Below are 25,578 nucleotides of genomic sequence, written 5' to 3'. Positions count from 1 at the left end.
CCTTTTGACTCTAAAATGTGATGACTGGGTAACATAAAACCATTTCCATTGTAGTCACAAGTCTGGTGGAATGGTTTTGTTTAGGAAATTAGCCATAGAAATATAGGTTTCTTGTTACCTGCTCTCCTTTGTTCCCTTTTGTACAAATGATAAAAGTTGTGGCTACACTTACTGAGCACTTGAGTGCGTTATCATATTGCATGCCATGTGCAGGGGGTAGTATCGCTCTCATTTCACAGAGGGTCAGGATTCAATCCCAAATCTAATATAAAGATGGTACCTGAGAGGCTCAGCCACATCACAGTGAGCTAGAGGGAGCCATAAAAGGTGAAATTTCCTCCCTGAGAGCCATTCTAAGGGAAGAGGGAAGAACAACTCTAGAGAGTGAATCCAGATGATGAGTAGACATGTCAACCTGTGACACTGAATGGTACGGACTTAATTCTACCTCTCTCTGCTTCACTGTTGTTTGTGGCCGCCTTCAGTGGAGTTGAGGCACCCGGTATTCAAGTTCCCTCAGAGCTTTTCTCTTAAAAGCTGGCTGGGCTTTGGGAACTAGGCTCCCATTGGACAGAGAATAGTCAGAGGGGGGGAAAGTGACTGAACTCCCATGCCTCAGTGCCAGCCAGGCTGTGGCGTGTGTGATCCGCCAGGTGTCTTGCAAGCTTCCGTGTGCATCTCACCTCTCCTTTCTCCAGTGGTGCTGGATGACAGCAAGAGGCTGGCCAAGAGGAAGCTGATAGAGGAGAACCGGGAGAAGAGGCGGCGGGAGGAGTTGCAGAAATCCATAGGGCACAAGCCGGAGCCCACAGATGAGGAGTGGGAGCTCATCAAGACCGTGACTGAAGCACACGTGGCCACCAATGCCCAGGGCAGCCACTGGAAGCAGAAACGGAAATTTCTGGTAAGGCTTCCCTGCAGAGCTCTCATTGGCTCTATGCTCAGTCCAGTGGTTCCCACTCAACTCAGATTGGCCTCCTAACCCTGGGCTGCTGTTCTCTCTGCTCCATTTGAGCCATGGATAAACTAGATCAGAGAGAGGGGGAAGAAGAAAGACAGAGGGGAGGGAATGGGAAGAAGGGAGAAAAGGAAAAGATGGGAAGGGGAGGGGAGAGAGGAGAAAGAAGGGTAAAAAAATCTTGCAGCGCTGTGATTGGAAGCAGGTCTGTGAGAGACAGAATAGCCACTCCTATTTGCACTATGATTCACTGACTTTCAAAGTAGTTTCCAAGGGCTGGGAAGGTGGCTCAGTGGTAGAGCGCTTGCCTTGCATGTATGAGGCCCTGGGTTCGATTCCTCAGCACCACATAAGCAAAAAGAAAAAAGCCAGAAGTGGACCTGTGGCTCAAGTGGTAGAGCGCTAGCTAGCCTTGAGCTGAAGAGCTGAGGGACAGTGCCCAGGCCCAGAGTTCAGGCCCCATGACCGGACCCCCCAAAATAAATAAATAAAAGTAAGTCACTCTAAAAAAAAAGAAAAGAAAAGAAAAAATGAGCTCAGGGACAATGCCCAGGCCCAGAGTTCAGGCCCCACGACCGGACCCCCCCCCCAAAAAAAAAAAAATAGTTTCCAAGACCAGGTTACATTAGCTTACTACTGCTGTAGCAAAGGTCTTCAAACCCAACTACTTAGCAGAATTCATTACCTGCCAGCTTTCCCTTTGACACTCATTTCCTCCCTCCTGTGACTGTACAATGACTTACCTTCTGTGCTTCTCCATGGTGGTGTGTCCCTTCAGGACCACCTCTATGATACAGGCCCCAACCTCAGGTATATTTTTATGTCTTCAGCTTGGAAGAATGCATATGAGTTCAGGAAAACAATGGGCATGGGGGTGGGGAAGGGAGCCAGTGGAGAAAACAGACCTTTCCACACCTGTGGAACACTGATGCTTTATATAGTGCTGTGAAACTAGGGAAGCCCTTCTCATTCCTTTAAAGCACTGCGAAGTCCAGATGCCAGAGCCATGCAAGCCCAGCCCAAGGTATGGCAAGTGTCTGGCCCAGAAGCCAAGTCAGTTCTCCTGAGTGCAAGCTCTCTCTCTCTCTGCCTCATTATCTGGACCAGATAGGGCAGAGACGGATCCTCCTACATGGGGGATGCGAAGCCCTTTGTGAGCCCGTGAACGGGACCTCACCAAGCCCTGCTCCGATGGTCTGATTCCCTCCAGGACATGTCAGAGTTCCTCCTCATCTTAAGGAGGTAGGGTGATAAGCTAAAAACAATAGAATAACTACTTGAAAGGAAGATTGGGGAGAGAAAAAAAAGCTTGCACCATAATTCACCTGCCCTAAGACAACTACCTTCATTTTTGTGGTATTGAAAAGACAATGCTAACCCTCTGCTAATGGCCTTCACTCACAGTAAACCCTTAGCCTAGCACGTCGAAGTGCTGTCCACACATTAAGCCCCCCCACCAACCCTATGACAAATACAGCAATATCTCCCCATAACAGCAGGATTTTCACACCTGCTGTGTGGAGAGTACAGCCACCTTCAGTCTGGGCTCTGCTCACTTCTCTAAGCAGCCTCACCACCTACCCAAGCCTCAGAGGTCGCCGAAAGACACCAAGATGACCTCTTAATGCCTTTACCTTGCATCCTTGCCAGAAAATTCAAAAACATTCATTTTGGACCAATGGACTCATGGCTAACCCAACATATTTAGGACTTAGCAAGCAAGACCAAGCCCTGTAACCCTCCAACCTAAATCCATTGCGCCAGGAAAAAAAATCATTTCCAGTCTGTTGTTACCTTCAGGTTTCATGGAATAACCTGGCACTGGAATCCCAGCTGAGTTACATGCAGGAGAAAGGTCAGGGCATGCCCCAGACGTCTCCTAGGGAATTTTATACCTATTTTCTTTACTCACAGAGACAGGATGGATACATTAAAAGTCCAAAACTAGTTTGGGTAGTTACTAAAAGGGGCTTCTTTCCAGACTGAAATATTTACTAAGAAGGTGCCAGGAAGTAAATCAGCCACATTCCAGTGGCAGGAGACAGACAATTAGGGTTAAATGAGATAAATGCAGGCAAGTAAGGCAATAGTGTTTGTGAACTGAAGATAGAGATTCCCTTCCAATAATCAAATCGTCTAGAGAGAGAAAAGGGATCTCTGAGCTGACATCTGAGCGATATATAGGGAAGCTGAGCATCCAAATTCATTTTTAAAAAATGGAACACAAATTTCTCCATACCTCCAGGTCTCAGCAGAGACAGCACAATGTCAAGTAATGAGCATCAACCTCAAGGTCTACACTTTCAAAGGCCTTTGGCACTGGTCCAATACCTAAAGAAACAAGGTAGATCACAGAGCAATTTGTACTGCTCTGTGTCAGAGCCATGACAAGAATTTTCTTCAGGAAGCCGAGCAACTTTTGTACCTGTCCCTCTCCTTCCACCCATGGAACTGACACGAAATTGTCCCTCTTGATCGAAATATAACTGCTTAACAGTCTCCAGTCTTAGAGGCATGCTGGCGGAACCAGGCTCCACTGTCCCATCTGTCTCCACAATGTGTTTGCTTTCCAGCAGCCAGTCACCCTTTCAGCCTACATCCTGTATGTCCTTCAGAGAGACCACACTCCCTCAGGGCCAGCCCTGCCTTGTGGGTCACTTCAGAAGCTGCTACTATCACATACTCTCCCATAGAGAATTCCTGTCACTCTTTCTCCTTGAATCGTGGCAAGTCTGATTCCTTTAAACAATCGAATTGGGCCAGAAAGATGCCTGAGTGGCATCAGACTCGAGTTTAAGCTTTGCTGTTCCCACTTGGGTCTCTTGGAATCTTATTTGACTTCCCCAGCCTCCAAGTGCTCAGAGCCCACCCAGAGGAAACCAAGGCAGAACATGCAGAAGGAGAGATTCCCAACCAACTCAGACATCAGCAAAACCTTCAGTGATACCAGCCTGTGCTGCCATCTGATGGCAGCTGTCTGGGAAATGCCAGGAAGAGCCCCACTCCAGCAGCGTCATAAGTCCGTAGAACTCTGGGAGATAGCTTTCTAAAATTGTAGCCATTAGGCTTTGGCGTAGTTATATTGCGATAGATAACCAGAACAGACTTCATAAATACTTAGAAACTGAACCTACAGTCTCACAAGCCCATCCTCAGAGAGCACATTTAAGCTCTGGCTAGTTTGCATATTTACAGGTACTCTGTGCAGAGGAGTGACTCTGATTGTATATTTATGCCCAAAATGAAAATTGTACTCTTTTGGGGAGTTATTCCTCTGAGGAAATTCAGAATCCTTACCTAGAGATAGCTTTGCTCAATGGTGTCTGTATGCCAGAAGGTAACTTTGGGCAGAAGAGGCCGCTGCACTTACTTACTTCATTTTTAGGTGATGTTCTACCTTCTTCTCAAATAACTTTTTTGAAAAGGCTATTACATTAATAATATAATAACCTGTCACACAAGAATAAAAAGTATATGCTCTCGTAAAAGCTAGGAGTACACATTAATGGGTAAGTAGCCTCTTCCCAAAAGAAGCTACTCTGTCATTTTTCTCCTAGACCAAGATTCAAATCAGAGAAAGATGGGTGGCTTAACCTCAGTTTCACATCTATCTTTGGGAAAATGATACTTTAGCGAAAAATGAGGAACTTTTGCAAAAGCCCACGTGGAGTTTCCTCATAAGTCTAAAGCCATGCTATAGAAAATATTCCCCCAAACCTTTAAATCATGCCAAATTCTAGTGTTCTACTCCAATCTCTGGACTTGAGATGGCAGAAATGCCCAGTTTTATCAACAATTTGTATATGTAAACAGTGATGAAGAAAAGAAGTAGGCTAAGGAGGAAGCAAGTAGCTCTGATGCCAAACAAGGAAAAGCCATCCTGCTCATCTGGGGGGAGGGGAACTTGCCCCTGTGCCCCCCAGGAGCAGCAAAGCATCAGCCACAATCTTGTCTGTGGACACTACTAGTCTTACCATCTGTGGACACTACTATTCTCCCAGTGCATATGCAAAGGTGCCATGGCTTTGGGTGCATGTACTACCCAAGAAAGAAATCACTGCCTGATTCTCTTCTTCCCATAAGAGAGGCATACGTTGAAGGGAGGATCAGGATGATGAGTGATTTGGCCACATGTGGTCTGTGCAATCAAGTTATGACTTCAGAGAATGCAGGGGAGACTAGATCAGAGGATAGACATTGGAACCAGACAGCCTGGGTCAGCAATTGCTTTTTAATTGTGTGCCCACGAGCAAGTTACATCACCTATCTAAGGCTCAGTTGTCTTGGGCCCTTATCAAATGGTATCAGAGTAAAAGAAAGGATCCAATAGTGCCTCACACATCAATCCCTACCATGACCACCTTCAGATCTCAGGAAAAGTAAGCATCCAGAATCATGTCTCAAGGCCCAGGACTTGGAATCCCCATTTGTCTGGGCCCCCTGCCCAAATTCAAGAAGACACCCACTGAACAAGCAGGGGAAAGGCAGAGTCCATCTGGCCCCAGCCCACTCTGCCTGTGACAGAGAACTACCAGGTCAAGCCAAGAAGCCCTTGGCACTGAGCCAGTCACTTGACCCAAAGCCGTCTGGCAGCATTTCCTACTGCTCTAGAACAAGGCTGAGAAAACCATTAAAGGAGAAAGCCCTCTGCCTTACATGGTCCTCTTCCACCCCCACTGGCCAGAGAAGCCACTCTGGATTCCTTAATCCACATCCAGCTCATCTTCGCCCACCCTCTGCAAAACATTGTCTTCCGTTCCTGTCCATCTGAACTTCCAACTCCATAGTCCAGCCCACTTCAGCTGAGCAAAGCAGCACAACGTCCAAAAGCACTGAAATCATCTTATAGTTTTCTCTCAAGTTTTTTTTTCCCCAGATTCTTTCTTTGCCACAGCCCTTCCCACACAGTAATGAATCTCCCCACGTCTCTCTCATTTTCAGTGCTTTTGTGGACCCCTTCTGCATGTAGATTAAGTTTATCTCCCCATCCAATTTGATGAGCTCCCACCTCAATCTCATGCCATTGTTGGCCTTTACCAGTTCTGTCCTTCCTGGCCTTGAGACTTTGCACTTGTTTCTTTCCCCTCTGCTTTACATGTTTCTCCTGCAGCTGTATGGAAGGCTTCCCTTTTATTCTTCCAGTCAAAACCCACACATTTCTCAGAGGACTTGACCTTAACCCAACTCTTTACTTAGGTCACCTGCAGGCTTACCAAACTGAAACACTTCAGTGAATGTATGTATTGCCTGGCTTTCCCCACTACACTGCAAGTTCCTTGATGATACATTGTTCACTGCTATAATCTTACCATCTAGATCTACACCTGGCCCCATCATACTTGCTCAGGAAATACAAGTGGAATAAATAAACATTGTTTTCCCTACTCAGTAAGCTTTCTGTCCCCTGCTATTTGGCCCAACACCTTGTACACAACAGCAAACACACATTCACTCTTTTTCTCCTCCATTTGAAAAGTTCATCTTTGATGTATAACTACCTACAAATACAAAGTGATATTTTTAACACCATGGGCAGGATACATGTATTCAGGTGAGGTAGACATTTTGAACTAAGGTCATCTGATAAGATATCTATAACACAGGACTTAAGTTGGGTCTAGAGAATGGTGTAGATTCTGGGGTAAAGACATAGGAGAGACTGAAGTGGGGGGGGAGGCTTCAGAAAAAGGCAAAGTGGAACATGTAAGGCAAATTACAGAAGAAATGTGGGACATATATGGTGCAGGAATGAAGTTAGGGTGAGAGTTGTAAGAGCTTCATAGGGAGATCGCGAACAGAGTAACGGAGTTCATTTATATGTTGTCCTTATAGGTGTAAACCGGGGGCGGGGGAGCTGTCACAACAAAGCTCCCCATCCCTGGTATTACACCCTGTTCATGCATAGATTTCCCTTTTTTTCTATTTCGGATTTCCCCTTTTTTTCTATTTCTGAGATCCACTATGGAAAGAAACCTTAATGATATAAAGGAAGGTTTTTACTCTATACATAGTTTGACGTTCAGCCACTATATTTGCCACTTAAGATTCATAATGAACTTTTTCCTGCCCTGACATATTTATCAATGGAAAAGTTTGTAAAGTGATATCTGAGACCTTACTTCAGTTGAAGTTGCCTTATTTCCTTGCATAATTTCACTTCTTTCAAATCTTTGGAGAGGGGGCTGGGAAGGTGGCTCAGTGGTAGAGCGCTTGCCTTGCATGCATGAGGCCCTGGGTTCGATTCCTCAGCACCACATAAGCAAAAAGAATAAAAGCTGGAAGTGGCGCTGTGGCTCAAGTGGTAGAATGCTAGTCTTGAGCTGAAGAGCTGAGGGTCAGGCCCAGAGTTCAGGCCCCACGACCGGACCCCCCCCCCCAAAAAAAAAATCTTTGGAGAGATCACAGGTCATGACTGAAATACCATATGTACCCACAGATGGAATGGAAACGATTACAAATCCATTTTAACTCTTGAGGACACTGTATTTGCCATTCAAATGCAATCAGATTAGACCTAACCGTATTCCACCGGGAGACATTTGGATCAGCTAAGCCCAAACCATGTTATTCTCTAAAAATGGTCCTACAATTACATATTAGTGAGTTTCTTAGAATGTACCACATTCCTTTTAGCTGCTGATCCTCACAATAGCCTTGTAAAGTACATGAAGAGGAAGCGAACTTCATGCACACGATAACAGGATGCAGGGAATAGCATCCCCAGTGGCAGAAAAGGAGAGAGGAGCTGTGTCCATGGTTTTTCCAGGCATTCCAACCATTGCCAGTCACTTCACTACCAAAACAGGACAGAACCCAAGTCCCGTCCACTCACCATACTCAAAACAAACAATACAAATCAACAGAAGACCACCTGGATAATGCAAAGTGTTTGCTAACATTATATGGCATGATTCCCAGTCAGCCAAGGCAGGCTCCTCCCACAGCCATGCAGGGCCTGGCTGTTCCAGTCTACCCTGGTATGCTGGCAGCTTTACAGTGAGAATCATCTGCTTTCCTCCTATTGGCAGTTAATGGGATGTGTGGGAAGAAAGATGGATGCTGATCTTTCTGAGCTGGATTTGGTTACTGCCCGTCCAATGCCCTCAACACCAGCTGCAATGTAGCCTTCGAACTTGTCAGAAATGTGGTTTCTCTGGCCCTTCCCTGCCCCATCAGAACCAGGATGAAAGGCCTGGAAATCTGGTGATTCTCAAGCATAGGAAGTTGGGGGCCAGGGTCTTGCCACAGATAAGTGAGGAACAGTGTCCTGCTCCACTCATTCCTAGCATCAGTTCCTCTTTCCCTCCCTCCGTTGCTCTCCCTACCCCATCCCCTAGGTGCCTGAAGAAGGTCAGGCCTTGTTCCTGTCTACTCACTGTAGCTCAAAGCAAAAATGACCACCACTGAGCAGGCTGTGAGTCTCTGTGATCTCTCTAGTGACATTCACCACCTCCTGGAGGAAAGCTGGAGAAGTTGGCAAGAACAGCATGGAGAGTAGGCTAGAGTGCACTGTCAGGAGTCCAGGGATGGAGGGGTGACAGACAACCCCCTGAAAGGCTCCCAGGCCCTGTAAGATGTGCTCACCTGCCCCATGTGGGCTTCAATGAGGGCCACCTAAGAGTATGTGCAGGGGCAGCTCAAAAGTCACCACCACATTTAAGTGGTGGCTGTGTCACAAGCACAAGCAAGGTCAAAAACCGCAGAGAAGCCAACTTCTACAAGCAACAAAAGTGACAGCAGGAAATAGGAAATGCTGACGGTGCACCATCCCATCCAGGGAGGGCCTGGGAGTTTCCCCAGGTGATGCCCACGCTGCCAATCCCCTTTGACCTACCAGGCCATAGATTCTTCTTGAACAAGAAAATAGCAGACACTAGTAAAACTTCCATTCTGTTCTGAGGCTTACACAACTCCAGCCATGAGATCATCCCCTTGGCTCTCCACTGACACCATTTTAAGCAGGGTCTATGATGGTAGAGAAGGAACTTAAGACCCAGTCGCTGGATCCAAAGCAAGAATGGCCCACACCCAACCCGTACCCCCTCCCCCAATCTACATTGTTCGTACTTCCTGTAAACTAATACACCAGTGTGCAGCACTCTGAAAATGTCACCTAGAGCCCCCAGAATGCATGCCACTCCTATGCTAGGAGAAATAGAACCTCCAAGTCTCTACCCTCCCTTTTCCTATATTCTCTCTCTCTGTCTCTCTCTGTCTCTGTCTCTCTGTCTCTCTCTGTCTCTTTCTAGCTCTCTCTCTCTCTCTCTCTCTCTCTCTCTCTCTCACACACACACACACACACACACACACACATACACACAGTGTTTTTAACTCAGGACTTCATACTTGGTTGGCAAGTGCTCTACAACTTGAGCTTTGCCTCAATAATAGTTTTGTGTGCCAGTCCTGGGGCTTGAGCTTAGGGCCTGGGTGCTGTCCCTGAGCTTTTTTGTTCAAAGTTAGCACTCTGCCACTTGGACCATAACTCCACTTCTGACTCCTTGGTGGTTAATTGGAGATAGTCTCATGGACTTTCCTGTCAGGCTGGCTTTGAACCATGATCCTCAGGTTTTAGCCTCCTGAGTAGCTAGAATTACAGATGTGAGCCATTGGCACCTGGCTTGTTTTTCAGATGGATTCTTGCTTCTTTTTTTTGAGCAGGTGAGCCTCAGACCATGAGCCTCCTACCCCCACCTCCCTCATAGCTAAGGTTACAGATATGCATGCTCCACCACACCTGGTTCTCCACACCTCCTCCTCTTTACCTCCTTTCCTCTCTCTCTCTCCGGCACCAATCTTGTGAACATTATTACCGAGGACTACCAAAGCAATAGCCAAGACATATAACTTGGCTCAATAATGAATGCTGTGAGAACTAATCCATTTGTTAATGGGCAAAGTGGAAATCAAAAACCATAGCTGGACGTCAACTCAGAAGTGATTTTCTGCCATGTGAGAACAATAGTAAGCCAGGCTTTCCTCCGCATCTGAAGTCACTTTTGCTTCTCCTCCACAGCCAGAAGACATTGGACAAGCACCAATAGTAAATGCCCCAGAAGGCGGGAAGGTGGACTTGGAAGCCTTCAGCCATTTTACAAAAATCATCACACCAGCGATCACCAGAGTGGTGGATTTTGCCAAAAAGTTGCCTATGTTTTGTGAGGTGAGGACATTGTTTTTCCTTCTGCATTATATGTCATCATAGTCCCATCAGTTTCCAGGAATTGTGGCTATTGTTTATAATAAATAATTCTGCTGTTAACTAGCAAGGCTTAGTCGTTTGAAAGCAGTTAGTACAAAGTAGAAATACACTTCATTTATGTTTCTCACCTTCTCTCTCTTTTTTTTTTCCTGTCAGTCATGGGGCCTGATGTCCCTCAGCTCTTCAGCTCAAGGCTAGCACTCTATCACTTGAGCCACAGCACCACTTCTGGCTTTTTCTGTTTATGTGGTACTGAGGAATCGAACCCAGGGCCTCATGCATACAAGGCAAGCACTCTACCACTGAGCACCTTCTCAGCCTTACCTTCTCTACTTAGTCATCATTCCTTAGTTTGTCTTTGTGGCAGGCATCCTCCAAATGCCCACCAGAAATGCTTATTAAAAAAAATGTAAAGTTTAAGCAGGATGCTAGTGACTCACACCTAGCTTCACAGGAAGCTGAGGTCTGACGATTATGGTACAAAGCCAGCCCAGGCATAAAAGAAGTCTGTGAGACTCTAATTTCCAATTAGCTACCCAAAAAAGGCTAGAAGTAGACCTGTTGCTCAAGTAGTAGATCACTAGCCTTGAGCAAAAATGCTCAGGTATAGCACTAGGCCCTGAGTTCAAGCCCCAGGTCCAGCAATAATAATAATAATATAGCTTATATAAACCAACGACTGAAAGAGAAAATTCAGTGAGAGAGGGAGGAGGAGGAAGATGAAGAGAACAGCAAAGACACACATTTCCAATCCCAGACTCCTGAGCACCCACCAGCCTTATAATCTTATACACCCCCCCCCCCAGGGTAATGAATTGTGAGTAAACTGTGGGATGGAGATCCAGGTGGTCTTGGAGCTGGTGGACTTTTGCCAAATGCAGTCTAGTGCATCTGCAGTTCAAACTGTGTCTGTGGATTAATTACTCTGCTAAGATTCTGCCCACTTACCAAGGAAGGCTGATGTGACAGCAAGCCTCTGTGAGAGCTATATCTATTGCCAGTAGAACAGCCAAAATAACACTTGAGAACCACTCCCAGAGTATACTGTCTATGCACATTAGCCTGAGTGATTCTGTCCTAAGGAGACAGGAAAGCCGTGGGAGGCTCCCTGCTTCTCCCCTCTGCCTGTCAGGCCCTTGCTGGATTGTTCTCACAATGAAGGCGTGTGGCAGGTGCCACAGAGATTATTTGCCATGTGTTGAAACAAATCTCATCAGGACCCTGTAAACCCCTTAAGGAAAAAGACATTTGGCCCAGTTACTAAGCCCCTGGTGATCCTTTGCAAATACTCATTCTGCTTTTATTTAAATATGAACTAGTCATCAACAGTTAGATTTTAAAAAAAGAAGACTTCTACTTACTTCATCAATAAGAAGACCTAATTTCAAAGGTGGGGCCTACCAGAGTTTGCATACTTTGTGACAGATAAATAGTTTGATCCAATTAGAAATTTTCATTGCTCTTCTATTCCAGGGGTTCTCAAGAGTGCAGTCCAGGCTGGGGGAGGAGGGGGGCGCCAAGCAGGAGCTCACCCCTATAATCTCTAGCTACTTGGGCAGCAAAGACAGGAAGATCACCATTGTAGGCCAGCCAAGATCCCCCCCAAAAAAAGTTAGCAAAACCCCATCACAAATGAACAAGCTTTTAGCTATGCTGGAGGAGGTAAGAGGGTCACTCAGGCAAAAAGCGCAAGACCCTTTATGGAAGAAAAAAAAAACACTAAAATTACTAAATTCAAAGGGCTGTAGATGCCACCTGCCTAGGAAGCTCAGGACCCTGAGTTCAAATCCCTGTACCATACACACACACACACACAGACACACACAGACACACACACAAACACACACACTCTCTCTCTCTCTCTCTCTCTCTCTCTCTCTCTCTCTCTCTCTCTCTCTCTCTCTCTCTCACAGTGATAGCAAGGTCCACATAACTGCCGCAGAAGTATTACTTGAGAATCTGGAGAAGTGCAGACAACCATAGGTAGGGCCGGTGAACTTCAAGAGGCCTCAGATGATCCTGAAGGGGCTAAAATGGAGAACCTGGGGCTTGGGTGGTCAGCTCTACCCACACCAGCCTCTTCTCTTGTCTGCAGAGGCCTTCATTGAGCACCGGATTCCTGCTTCCTGCCATACTCTTGAGCAGAAACCTAAGGCTATATTTGAGGAGGTCAAGTTAAGACCTAAACAAAAGTAAATCCCAGTCATTTCTCAACATGGGTGGAAGAAGAGAATGTGTGTACAGATCCCAGAACCAAATGACTTTTATTCTGTAGGAAAATATATGCAATATGAAACAGTAAGGTGACTGTGCTGAGCTGGTAAAAGCTAGGAACAGCCAGCAAAGGAGATCGGGCTTCAGCTCATCTACACAGTAACCTACTGGAACAGCTCAAAATTGCCAAGAACATTTTCCAGAAAGAAGTTGTTAGCACCTTTATGAAAAGGTAGATGTTATGTATAATTTACATCAATGAAACATTGAAACTTAGTCACATCCGTGATACTTTAAAAAAAAAAAAAAAGTGTGTTCTCGGGCTGGGAAGGTGGCTCAGTGGTAGAGCGCTTGCCTTGTATGCATGAGGCCCTAGGTTCAATTCCTCAGCACCACATAAGCAGAAAAAGCCAGAAGTGCGCTGTAGCTCAAGTGGTAGAGCACTAGCCTTGAGCTGAAGAGATGAGGGACAGCACCCAGCCTGACAGTTCAGGCTCCCTGACCAACAAAAAAAAAGTGTATTCTCTTCTCTGGGCCTTGAATTCTGACAGAGCTGGCTTCAATTTCTAGTTTAATCCTACAAAACTTTCATGTAATTCTAGCACACTATCCTCTCAGGGCCTGACATTTAACATCTATAAGTAAATTGGAATTAGAATGTTTCCCTCACTATACTCAGGTGCCAATAGCTCACACCTGTAATCCTAGCTACTCAAGAGGCTGAGATCTGAGGAGAAGGATTCAAAGCCAGCCCAGAAAAGAAAGAAGTGTGTAAATCTTGTCATGATGCTCAGTTCATGAAAAATAGTTATTAGCTTTTCACATGAGTTTGGCAATAATATTTAAACTTCTGCCTCCCCCAGAAAAATACATTTCTATTTTTTATCTTGCTTACGTGTCGACATTCTCTTTTAATGTTTATTATTAATTTTATCCCATTATCACAAATCCTAATTAACAGAGTAAGCAAATGAGCTTACAGTGAGATTGCAACACTATCAAAAGACCTAATGGTGCTAAGCAATTCTAGTGTCAGTTACTATAAAGAACATAACCAAAAGAGCCATGAAGTCTGAATTCTGGTCTTACGAATGCCCTTCCCTCACTGAGCAACATTGGGAGAACCTTTTCTATCTCTGGGCCTTGTTTCTAGTTTGCATCAATGATCTTCTAATTCTGTGCCTTTGAATAGACTCAAGAAAGAAAGTTGCTCCCCCAAAAAATGAAGCATTGTTGCTAGCTAAACGGTGAGTCCGCTGTTAACTCTAGGTGGCCCAGGACAAAAATTAGTGAGTTTAGCAAAAACCCTGTTCCCATGCAGTTATCACACAGAGGCCTAATCCCCAAAGGAAGGGTTAGTCACAGTTTCAGGGGGACACCGCGATCTGTCATAAAAAGAATGCCAAGTACTAAGATGAACGTTAGTGAAAAGCACAACCAAATTCAGGTTTAAAAAGTGGTGGTCAAAAGTCTGCCACCCAATACGGAAAGGAGAGGCTTAGGCTCTGAGAACACAGGTCGAATGTTACTGCTTGTGGCTGGCAGCCATCCCGTGCTTTGCTCATGTGGCTGCTTCTTTCTAGCTGCCATGCGAAGACCAGATCATCCTCCTCAAAGGCTGCTGCATGGAGATCATGTCCCTCCGAGCCGCTGTGCGCTATGACCCAGAAAGTGAGACTTTAACCTTGAATGGGGAAATGGCCGTGACACGGGGCCAGCTGAAAAACGGAGGTCTTGGGGTGGTGTCAGATGCCATCTTCGACCTGGGCATGTCTCTGTCGTCTTTCAATCTGGATGACACGGAAGTCGCCCTTCTTCAGGCCGTCCTGCTGATGTCCTCAGGTGAGTGTGCCTAGCCTCACTGTGGACAGACGAAAGAAACAAAAGCCTTTGTTTGTCTGGCACTAAGTCAAATCACTCAAGGCCCTTTCAATCCCTGCTCACTCTCCTTTAGCAAGAAATGAAGGGGTCTGCCGGGGGGCTGGAAACTGAACAAGGGTGTCAGGTATCTCATGCTTTTTACAATGCCCCCAGGGCTGTGGGAAGAAACCAAAGAAGGTATCTGGAGCTCCATGAAATAACCTGCCTCCAGCAGACATGACCCAGCCTGTTTTGTAGCCAGCTCTGCCGCCTTCTGGTTCTATGAGATAGAGATATGAATGGCCATGCCATTGCCTGTTAAGTTCTGTGTGTGGAAACAGTTCCAATTAAGTTTTTCTATTACAAAACTTAAGTGCATGAGACATCCAAGATGGCTGAAGTTGGGGATGGGTCTTAGAACACAGCTTCGCCCTCCTCTCTACTCAGCCTTTCATCTTAGAAGGTCATCCGACTTCTTCCCCAGCTGTTGGTTTTTGTGAGGGAATGTTGCGAGCACATGAAAGTCGCAGGCCCAGTCCTAAGTCTTGCATTCACCTGGGCCAACCAGTCCTAGCTCCTGCCCTGTCTCAGCAACCCACCACCAGATGGAGTCATAAAGAAATGTGCAAGCCACCATAGTTTCTTGTCAAAACTGTAAGGGGTAGATGATTAAGTGATGATGATGATGATAATGATGATGATGATGATGATAATATTTCATTGTTGTTCATGTCATAAGAAATATAAAACACACTGCAGTGTATAAGGGAAGTTAGTCTTTAGCTAGCAGTGATTTCTGAGCACTTTCAACATTCTCTTTGGTGATCAACATTCCTTCTCTAATTCCTTCTTGTCTATCTCCCATGGAAGGACCTGTCTTCTGATGACACAAATGTGTCTGATTCCACTGGCCTACCCTAGGACAGTGTTCTGTAAGATTCGATGAGTGTTTATTAGCTGACTACAGGTATGCTGAGAGTCCTCTATGGACTTGAGGCTCAGAGTTCTTAAGCTGACCTAGAAATTTATTTACTACAGGATATTGAATTATAGCAGACTTTTTTGGAAAAGTTTTTTCAATTATTTGTTGTGAGAAATCTCAGATATAAGGGCTGGGAAGGTGGCTCAGTGGTAGAGCGCTTGCGTTGCATGCCTGAGGCCCTGGGTTCGATTCCTCAGCACCACATAAGCAAAAAGAAAAAAGCCGGAAGTGGAGCTGTGGCTCAAGTGGGTGAGCACTAGCCTTGAGCTAAAGAGCTGAGGGGCAGCACCCAGGCCCAGAGTTCAAGCCACCAAAAAAAAAAAAGAAAAGAAAAAGAAATCTCAGATATAAATAGATGGACTAGCACAATGAATCATCTTGGAGACTGGTGGACAGACCCTATGCAGGGCCCCCTTTTCCCACCTTCTGGTTCATTCCCTCTTATAAACTTCCCCTTCTATGCATGCAGAACCTGTGGCTTGCCAATTCACTGCCACCTCACCTTTTATCTTTCAGAAGGTTTATTATTTTAGAAAGGTTTTTTTCATTTGCATGATAGTCTTCCATTCATGGCAAGAAATTTTGATTACTGAGTGATCACAGTGTTTCCTCTGTCATGTGCCAATTCAACAGATGGTTAAGAAAATAACTGCCTTAAGTAAGGTTGATAAAAGGAAGAATTGGTAATTGCCGATGTGTTAGCTTTCTGCCACTGTGACAAATACCTGAAAGAATCAACTCTAGGAAAAAAGGCTAGCTGTGGCAATACAGACTATAATCCCAGCTTCTCAGGAGGCTAAGGCATAAGAATGCCAAGTTCAAGGCCTATAAGTTTGGTAACATATCAAGACAGTGTTAGGAATGAAGGGAGGAAGGGAAACAGAGGAGAGGAAGAGAGAGAAGTGAGAGGAAGACAGAGGATGGAAAGGGAGAGAAAGAGGAAGGGAAAGAATGGGGGGATAAATGTTTTGCTCAATGATAGAGTACTTGCCCAACATGCAGAAGGTCCTGAGTTCAACCCCAGCACCACTAAGAAAAAGGGAGGGAATATTGTGGCTCTTAGTTTCAGAGGTTTCCATAGTCCTTTGCTTTTAGGCCTATAGCAAAGCAGAACATGCTGACCTAGAAGCAGAGGAAGCAGAGGATTCGTGGCCTTGTGTGAAAGATGCCATTTGAGGGCACTTCCCTGCAGCCCTCCTTCCTCCAAGGAGGCTACACCTCCTAATGTTTCCCACCTCCCAACGCACCCTTGCCCTGTGAATCCATACCTGGACTGACCCACTGAGGAGCTCAGAGCACCTGGGATCCAGTCACTGCTCAAAGGTTCCATCCTGCTGTACTGGGGACCATGCCTCTAACATGGGACGCTGGGGAGACATTTAAGATCCAAACCAACACCACCACACACCTAACTGAATGATCCATCCAAGTCCTCTGACACCAGAAGAGCAACCTGATAGCCATGTGACATAGTTTATACCTTTTAAATAGTCCTGTCCTATAGAAGGACTTTTTTCAGTAGCACTGGTAGGCCAGAAAAATATCACAAGATACCGTACATTTGACAAGCGAAGCCTCCATGTTAGAACAAGAATGATCCAAACACCCTCAGCCTTGTCTTCTAAGCTGATGGTCTGTTTGGCATTTCAGTTACATCATGTCTTTTTCTTAAATGTTTTAAGTACTAGGATGCTGAACTCAGTATCTCACATTGCTAGACCAGGGCTTATTTAGCTGGGATTATAGAATATGTGCAACTACTTCTGACTCATTTGCTGAGATGGATCTCACTAACTCCCTCCTCCCCCAACACACACACACACACACACACACACACACACACACACACACACACACACACACACACACACACACACACACACACACACACACACACACACACACACACACACACACACACACAGAGGCTGGCCTAAAAATTCTTCTAAGTTTTTGCTTTCCCAGTTAGCTGGGATTATAGGTGTATGTCACCATGCCTGCTGAGGTCTTTTGTCTTAAATAATAAAAAAAAGTCTCCATCTTTCAAAAGTTGCTTTCTTCATAAACCTGTTTAAGTTGATTTGCACACCATCAAAATGTCAGTCCATTCTCTCTCTACCACTTATATGACCATCTCATCTGTATCTCTTATCAAAAGACAGAGTTTTTATGTCATAAAATGCTTTAATGCCATAAAATCCAAGTTATTTTTCTTTGGAAACAATATAGCCAAAACAATATTATCTTAATTTTCTATTTGGATCAAAACTTAAAGGAACCATGAAGGATTCCCACACACTCAAAGAAAGAGAAGGAAAGACAAGGAAATAAAGTGAACAACCAAACTGGGTGCCAGTGGCTCAGGCCTATAAACCTAACTACTCAGGAGGCTGAGAGCTAAGGATCATGGTTCAAAGCCAGACCAGGCAGGAAATTCTGTAAGCTTCTATTTCCAATTAACTACCAGAAAACCATATGTGGCACTGTGGCTCAAAGTGGTAGAGAGCTAGCTTCGAGCAAAAAAGTTCAGGGACAATGAAGCCAGGCCCTGAGTTCAAGCCCCATGACAAAAAAAATAAAAAGGAAAAAGGAAAAAAAAGAGAGAGAGTAAGAGGAAGGAAGGAAGGAAGGGAGGGAGGGAGGGAGGGAGGGAGGGAGGGAGGGAGGGAGGGACCAATCAGATCCACAGAGCAATATCAACCCATATGTCCCAAAGCCCATATGGGGTTCATGTAGATTCAGAGTATGATAAGAGACATTCCCCCTGCTCCCTCCTTTCATGTGAAGCAGAACAGTATGTAGATCTGACTACTATGGACACTCCAGCAACTGGACTCTCAACACTCACATCCTTGATCAGCACTGCAAAGAGCCAACTAAAGATAACTGAGCAGCAGGGTGGGCTTGCTGCCTTGTTTGAAGAGTTCATCCAGGTATTTTGTTATCCAAGTGCTTGCAGCCGGACTAGACCCAAGTCTGAATGACAACATCAGACCTTCTTGTGTTATCCCTTTCTCATGTCTGACACATGCAGTAGAAAAACCAGGGGTTTATAACACTGGGATCATTTTCCAGGCTTTCTATGGTCGTGGTTTTCTCTGGCTTCCCACTGGTACTTTCTCCTCTCCATACAAGATGACTCTAGTGTAGCTCACTTGACATCTCCCTCGTTTTATTTTAATTCCACAAATCATTGTACCACATGGCTGCTACAGGTAGCCATTCTGTTAAAGGCACAGTACTCCCGCCTCCTCTGTGATTTCAAGTTCACAGTCTTAATTACTTTTAGTCAACCATTATCCAAAACTACTAAATGGAAAATTGCATGTAAAAGAAATTCAGAAAGTTTAAATTGTGTGCTGTTCTGAGTAGCATGATGAAACCTCTGCCTGCTCCTGTTTCCTCTCTCCTCGATGGGAACCACACCTTTATGTTATGCAGAGCATTCATGCCGTACATACTACCTGCCCATGAGTTGCTTAGTGGGCATCTCAGTGATCAGATCCATGTATTCTCATCATCCTTTAACAATGTCCCCAAAGCAAGGATGGCAATTTGTATATGCAAATTATAAAAAGCAGAAAATCATTATATCTGAAAAGGTACACTAAGGTTATTTTTAAAAAAAAGAAACCATATTATATGACTCTTATTATAGTATGTTGTTATAATTGTTCGTTACAATTGTTTATTACTATGATTGTGGTTAATCTTTTCCTTTCCCCAATTTATAAATTAGGCTTTATCAGAGGTATCTATGTATCAGGAAAAAAAACCAAAAAACAAAAACAGTACGTTAGAGCTCCATGTCCTCAAGCTATCTGCAGATTCAGCCAGCCACACTTTGAAAATATTTGGGGGGGGGGGCGGTGGAATGCATCTACATTAAGTGAAGGGGTTGGGAATGTAGCTTGGTGGTAGAGTGCTTGCCTAGCATGCATGAAACCCTGGGTTCAATTCCTCAGTGCCACATGAACAGAAAAAGCCGGAAGTAGTGCTGTGGCTCAGGTGGTAGAGTGCTAGCCTTGAGCAAAAGAAGCTGGGGAACAATGCCTAGGCCCTGAGTTCAAGCCCCAGGGCTGACAAAAAGAAAAAAAGATTCAACATTAAGAGAACATGGCAAGAGGGCTTTCAATTCTTGTCACTTCCTCAGCAGCAGAGTAAAACAGCTTTTCCATAGCATTCACATTGCCTTGGAGATTATAAGTAATCTAGAGATCACTTAAGGAGGATATTGTAGGTTATATGCAGAGCTCTACACCACTTGAGGGACTTGATGATCTTAAAATTTGGCATCTGGAACTGGTCTCCATGGATACCAGGGGACAATTTCCATGTTGAGTTGGATACTATCTGTGGTTGTAGGCATAGGGGTTTGGGGGCATGGCACCCACGGCTAAAACAGGACTGCTGAATGAGAAAGAATAGGGGTGAGTCACTGAGCTTGGCAAACGACTGAAACCTACCCATTGCACCTGTCTTCAAGGTAATGTCTTGCTGTCCAGCATTCTTCATTGGGTCTCCAGGCCTCCTGTGATGTCTCCCATCTCTTCTCACCCCTCCCACTGCCTCTGCATAGTCTGTCTGTCCTCTCTCCCAGGTAGACAGTGGAAACTTCAGAATCTTGTCCTTCCCTATACAAAATGTACCAAACTATGTTAACCTAGGAGGGGGCAGCACCTTTCAGACTGAAGAAGGCAATCAGCATAAACTAGAAACTCTTACCTGAACCAAGCACCGCCACTCCTTGTAACTCGGCCCCCTGCATGCCAAGTGCATAGTGTGTCCCGCCCATTCCTAGGAGTCCCAAGTTCCCAGTTATACTCACCGCCCTCTAAATGACTAGACCTGGACAGTTTCCACCTCTGAATTCTTAACCCTCTTCTTCCTTCCCCTCAGATCGCCCAGGGCTGGCCTGTGTGGAGAGAATAGAGAAATACCAAGACAGTTTCCTGCTGGCCTTTGAACACTATATCAATTACCGAAAACACCACGTGACACACTTTTGGCCAAAACTCCTGATGAAAGTGACAGACCTGCGGATGATTGGAGCCTGCCACGCCAGCCGTTTCCTCCACATGAAGGTGGAATGCCCCACAGAGCTCTTCCCCCCTTTGTTCTTGGAAGTGTTCGAGGATTAGACTGGATTCATTCTCATAATTCCTACAGCACTGCTGGGTGTCATTTCATTCCATTGCCTAAGCTCTCTGTTTGTTTCCTTGTTTCTTTGTGTCTGGAGGGAGTGTGTGAGGGGAAGGGAGGAAGTCCTGGCCTAGACATGGATGAAATTGCCCCTCAAATGCGGGTACTTGTCACTATTGCATTTAGTTCTCCTGTCCTTGGATGTGAATGCTTTGAAGGTTTCACAGCAGTGGAAGTAGAGGTGGGGTGGGGAACGACCATTTCACCAGCATTAAGCCATCACCAGCTCCCACCTGTCCCTAGTCAGAGACCTGAGCAAGAAGAAAAGCACTGCAGAAGACTAAAGAAGCCTTAAAACCAAGACAATCTAGTTAGTCTAATCCAATCCTGATCCTTTTTTGGGCTCAACAAACAGAAATCACCCACTATTAGTTAGATGTGACCTGTAGCTTTTTAAGGGAAGATTCAAACTAATTTTCACTCTTCGGGAGCGTGTTGCTTTCGGTATTCTTCTTCCCTCCTAGCCACATAACTTAGAATGCATAGGAATATTGCATCCTGACATATCAGCTGTCCTTTCCATATCATTTTTGAAACTTTTATGATTCAAGTTGCACAAGAGAGTGGCTCTAAGGTGTGCAGGAATTTGACTGGTTGGGGCCACAGGAAAATAACTTTTTTTAGTGAGCCCCTCCCCCAAATTAGGAATCTTTACCAATGTCAGTGACTCTGTAGTTTCCAAACCTTCTCCTCACAGCAGGAAAACTTCAGGAAGACTTGTCCGATGGGTTTAGGCTCCCAGGACATTCCCACAGAAATCAGACCTATTTATAGGGAAGTATCACCACTCAATTGCATCTGATTTGTCTTCTGAAGTTACTTGCCCAAGCTGCATTATTGCTGAGCTAACAGAAGATTTCTTCTCTGTGGATCAAGTCTTCTAATCAAGGAGCAAATGCAGAGTTGAACTCTTGGGTCTCGTTGGGATGAATTCTGGGGAGAGGTTAGTGTAGTTGCATCTGAAATTGAAGGAAATGCAGGGTTCCTGTACCGTGGTTGGATGATACTGCCTTCTGTTCTTAGACCCACAAGCCCTTTGCTTTATTCACAAATATTTCCTAGTCCCTTTTTCCATCAATTCTGAGGCACTAAATAGCTCAACTCTCTAAGCTATATGGCAACTCTCCTTGTCAATGAATCTCCTATTCTTTCAATAACATTACCCTGACAGATACTCAACAGAAAACTCCTGTGGACCACTGGTGGGAACACTCTCTTACCTTCCATACCCAACTCAGCCCTCCAATGACCAATGAGAGTAGCTGTGCCCAGAAAACAAATGGTAACACATCATCACTTTAACACCAGACAATTGGCAAAGAATGTACCCATGCAATTGAATGTATCTCCTTCTTCACCGGCATAGTAGATATGAACTATTCCTTGCCTGCCTTTTACTGCCTTATCCTGGAAATATTGGGGAAAATAAGCCATATCAGTGAAATTTACCTAAAAGGAATGAAAGTCACTGTGAAAACCAAGTGGAAAATTTAATTTCAGGTTTGGTGGAGCATAACTGGAGAAGTCAGAGTGCCTGAGTTCTAGTTTATGCTCTATCAGCTGGTAGATTCGGGACCTCAGGTCTTGGGGTTTTGGGTTTGTTTTTGTTTTTTTTTTTAATCTGAATAAGGTATGATCTCCAAAAGCCTCCTGATCCTCAATATTGTATAAAATTATGTAAGGGACATAGGGTTCTTTTGATGATTTCTTTCCTTTTCAAACTTCTAGCTTATTACACAAAAAAGTATGGTCCCTTAGCAGTTAAGAAATATACATATTTGATATTAATTCAAAGTAAGAATGACACAATACTAGTTCACTCTTTTGAGGAAGGCAGAATGGCCTTGTAAAAAGGAACAGCACTGAAAATCCCAAGTACGATTGGAAACAATGGGGGGGTGGCGGGGAAATGTTTGATGCACTAAATCAACTACACTGGCTTCTGGAGGAAAGGAAACAAGAAAAGCAATGTGAAGGGATTAAAATGGTAAGCATGAAGTTCGTCGGCAGATTGCCTGCTTTGAGTACCTACAGACCACTGGCTTCATTTTTTGTCTCGCAGTCTCCTTACTTGCTCTGAGACCGTATTGGCTCCCTCTATTCACTCTCCTGAGGGAACTCTGAAAAACAAGCACTCAGCACTCTCTAGGGAATGGAAAAAGTTTACTGTGGGAGACAAATTTTCCTCCCAAAGGGAAAGGGGGACAAGCAGGTGAGTTGCTGAGCAAGCTCAGAAACTCCATCAGGGTTGCTAAGGAAAGTTGCTTCATTGATTTGGCTGGTCTCCTAGAACATCAGGCACCCATGTCAGTGCAGAGCCTGATCTCAAAGCAACATCATAATGTTCTGAGGATGTAACCACTGCTGGCCCCTGGCCAGATAGCTGGCACATTAGATCTATACCAGCCAGCCAGCCAGCCCCAAGCCAAGTTTGATCCTCAGTTCCTTAAGTGACTGCCTTAAACAGGGAAACCACTGGTCTAGAAGCCTTGTTGAAGGCTGAATACTTCGTGCTGGGTAGAACAAACCTGAGGGTGCTTCCAATTGAAAGGAAAAAGTGTTCAGGCCTCTAAGAATCCTGATGGATGGAGAGATTAAACTCATTCCTTCTGAAGCTGGTTGGGATACTTAGTGCATCTTAAGATTCCCTCTTATAAAACGCAATCGGATTGAGGTATTTGTTCTGATTTTATTTTTTTCCTTACCACTGTTCAGACTTTCAAATCAAGTGTGGACCATAGTGGGGAGACATAGCTTCCCGTCGAGGAAAGCACAGCCATCGTTCTGGGGTTCTTCTTTAGAAATCACTCATTTGTAGGGATGCGTAGGGGTGGGTACACACACTCTGCCTGTGTGTGTATGCACGGACACGCGTGAACAGGTGTGTTTGTACACTCAGGTGTACCTTGCTCTTCAACTTAGATGTGAAGAACTTCTAGAATCTAAACCAAGCTCTTTCCTTCTTTATGATTCTGCTGAAAAACATCACGTGCGGCCTCACAGCTTTTTCTAGTCACAATCTTCAATGACGCGCCTGACATGTTGCTGCCTCGGCCCAGCGCTGCCGCCACCTGTGCCCTAAGTGTCACCAACTTGGTCTGCAGCTCAATCCTGAGAGAGGGCTGCCTGGCCCAGCTCTGCTCTGTGACAGGTGTATTGGCCTTGGCCTCCCCTCCACACAGCTCCCCAGCCCCCACTCCCAGACTCAGCCTCGTGGCCCTGCTGAGCCCCTCAGAGCATGACATTGTCGTGAGACATCTCTATTCTGTGGAACTCTTAACCTGTTCGTGTCATATTGACCATTTGCTGCATGAGTCATAAATGATGAAATCAGTCTTATCATGGTTTTTTTGAAATGTAGCCAGCGTTTATAAGGTTAAACCTTTTTCTCATGAACTTAATTTAAGTGAATAACCAAGCCACAGTTCCTCCTTAAAAGGAGAGTTGGCAGACATTCGAATCTCTGCCCTTTCTAATGGTGATGGCATCAGGTTCTAAAATAAGCTCATAATTTTCCTGTTATTTTAATAATATGAAAATATTAGCATTAGTGCTTCTTTTAATAGTGACAGGCTATAATCCATATGTAAATTTTATAGAGAAGAAATTTTATTGTACTGTGATGTAGATATTTATTATCCAGGTAAGGATTTGCCCGGTGTGTATTTTTTACAATTGAAATGTTTCACTTTAATCTTTAAAAAAAAATACATTAAAAAAAAAAACAGACTAGGGAGAGGGAAAAAAAAGGTTTGGCCTTATTACAGAATTTTTACTGTGCTGTATAAATATTTGCAGATGCAAAAAGTGTGCATTTCTAGTGTGTTTCCACATTAACTAATGCCGCCTTCAAGAGCAATACCGTGCAGGTAAAATGCTGTTTGTGGCTTTCTGTTGCTCAGCTCAAACTGATTCCCCTTATGCACAAGACAATCAGAAGTCAGCCTGTACTCCTCAGGGCACAGGTAGCTCTCACATAGGCTATGGAGCACAACGTAAGACAGGAGACACTGTTGCATGCATTCTGGATACAGTCACTATCAGGGCATGATGAGCTGACATGACTTACGCCATCTCTTTCTTTTGGATCTTTCTTATGAACCCAACATCTTTAATGTGATTATAGAGCCAAATTAGATCTCCATACTTTCTTCAGACTTCTCTGAAGCCTGAGACATTCCTCCACCCCATAAGGTTCTCATGCCCTGAAAAAAAAAGATCAGAAAAAAAAAAAATGCTACAGAAGAGAGAGGTTTACAATCTTTGGAAGATGTGTGTTTTGTAAACAGTGTCAAGTGATCAAGTGATACTGCTAGGTTGGTTATAGATATTTTTTTCAGCCTAAAATTCTGTTGAAATCTGTGATCAAAATGTTTTAAACTATCCAAAAAGAAAATTTGTATATTTGGGGAAAAAATGGATTTTTACCTAGCTTTTGTATGCAGATATTAAATTGTAATTATGAACATAGTGGGCATAGATAAACTCATAAGCTTCAATTCTACAAAAGAGAAAAAAGAAAAAAAAAAAAGAAAAACGTTTCATGGATATACTTGCCTGCCTCTTTCTTTAAATATTGTTGCTCTCTACATAAGCACAGAATTGCCTCTGCCTGCTGCTGCCACAGGCGGTTAACCGGGTAAGGAACACTCATTCATGCCTATTAGGACAAGTAGATTCACTTGGGAGGGAGGAAGGGCAGAGAGAGGGGTGGGGCTGCTTGGAGATGATCCCTTTGGGAGGCTGGGAAAGAGTTAGGTTTTAGCAGCTCAAGGACTGCATTCATTTTCTTATATCAGAAGGTTCTAGGATACTATTCATAGAATTATACCATCAGCCAACATATATCTCAATCTCCCTGTCTTGAAAATACTATTCTGGACTCTTTCCAAGACAAGTGATCAAAAAAAAAAAAAAGCCAAGTCAAACCAGCTTAAACAGAAAGGGAATTTTTGACTTTAGTATCTAGAAACTCTAGGGCTGTGGTATCTTGAGGCACAGCTAGGGGCTCACTCAGTATTTCAGAAAGTTTTCCTCTTAGCCTTCCCTCCACAGAGACTTGATGTTCACATAGCCTTCCCATTTATGGTGGCCACCAGCAGCAGCAGGATTTGCTATACAACTCTCAATAAAATAGGCTTTTTTTTGTCCCCAGCAAAT

At 44.5% G+C, this 25,578-nt stretch overlaps 1 protein-coding gene across 4 annotated transcripts in view; it reads left to right on the top strand.

The window, feature by feature from the left end:
• Thrb (thyroid hormone receptor beta) overlaps window positions 1-21,159 on the top strand; it is a 376,510-nt gene extending 355,351 nt beyond the window's left edge. For 3 of the 4 annotated variants that reach the window (XM_042679967.1, XM_042679966.1, XM_042679965.1), the window contains 4 exons: window positions 699-904; window positions 9,975-10,121; window positions 13,958-14,216; window positions 20,116-21,159. In XM_042679967.1, the coding sequence (XP_042535901.1) occupies window positions 699-904; window positions 9,975-10,121; window positions 13,958-14,216; window positions 20,116-20,357 (854 nt within the window). In that variant the 3' untranslated portion in view covers window positions 20,358-21,159. The remainder of the gene's footprint in view (window positions 1-698; window positions 905-9,974; window positions 10,122-13,957; window positions 14,217-20,115) is intronic. The other variant, XM_042679968.1, reaches the window with a different exon arrangement.
• Window positions 21,160-25,578: the final 4,419 nt, after the last annotated feature.

Source organism: Dipodomys spectabilis, unplaced genomic scaffold, assembly GCF_019054845.1.
Source record: "Dipodomys spectabilis isolate Male_0828 unplaced genomic scaffold, ASM1905484v1 ptg000054l, whole genome shotgun sequence".
NCBI classification, from domain to species: domain Eukaryota; kingdom Metazoa; phylum Chordata; class Mammalia; order Rodentia; family Heteromyidae; genus Dipodomys; species Dipodomys spectabilis.
This window is presented reverse-complemented; position numbering and strand designations above follow the sequence as displayed.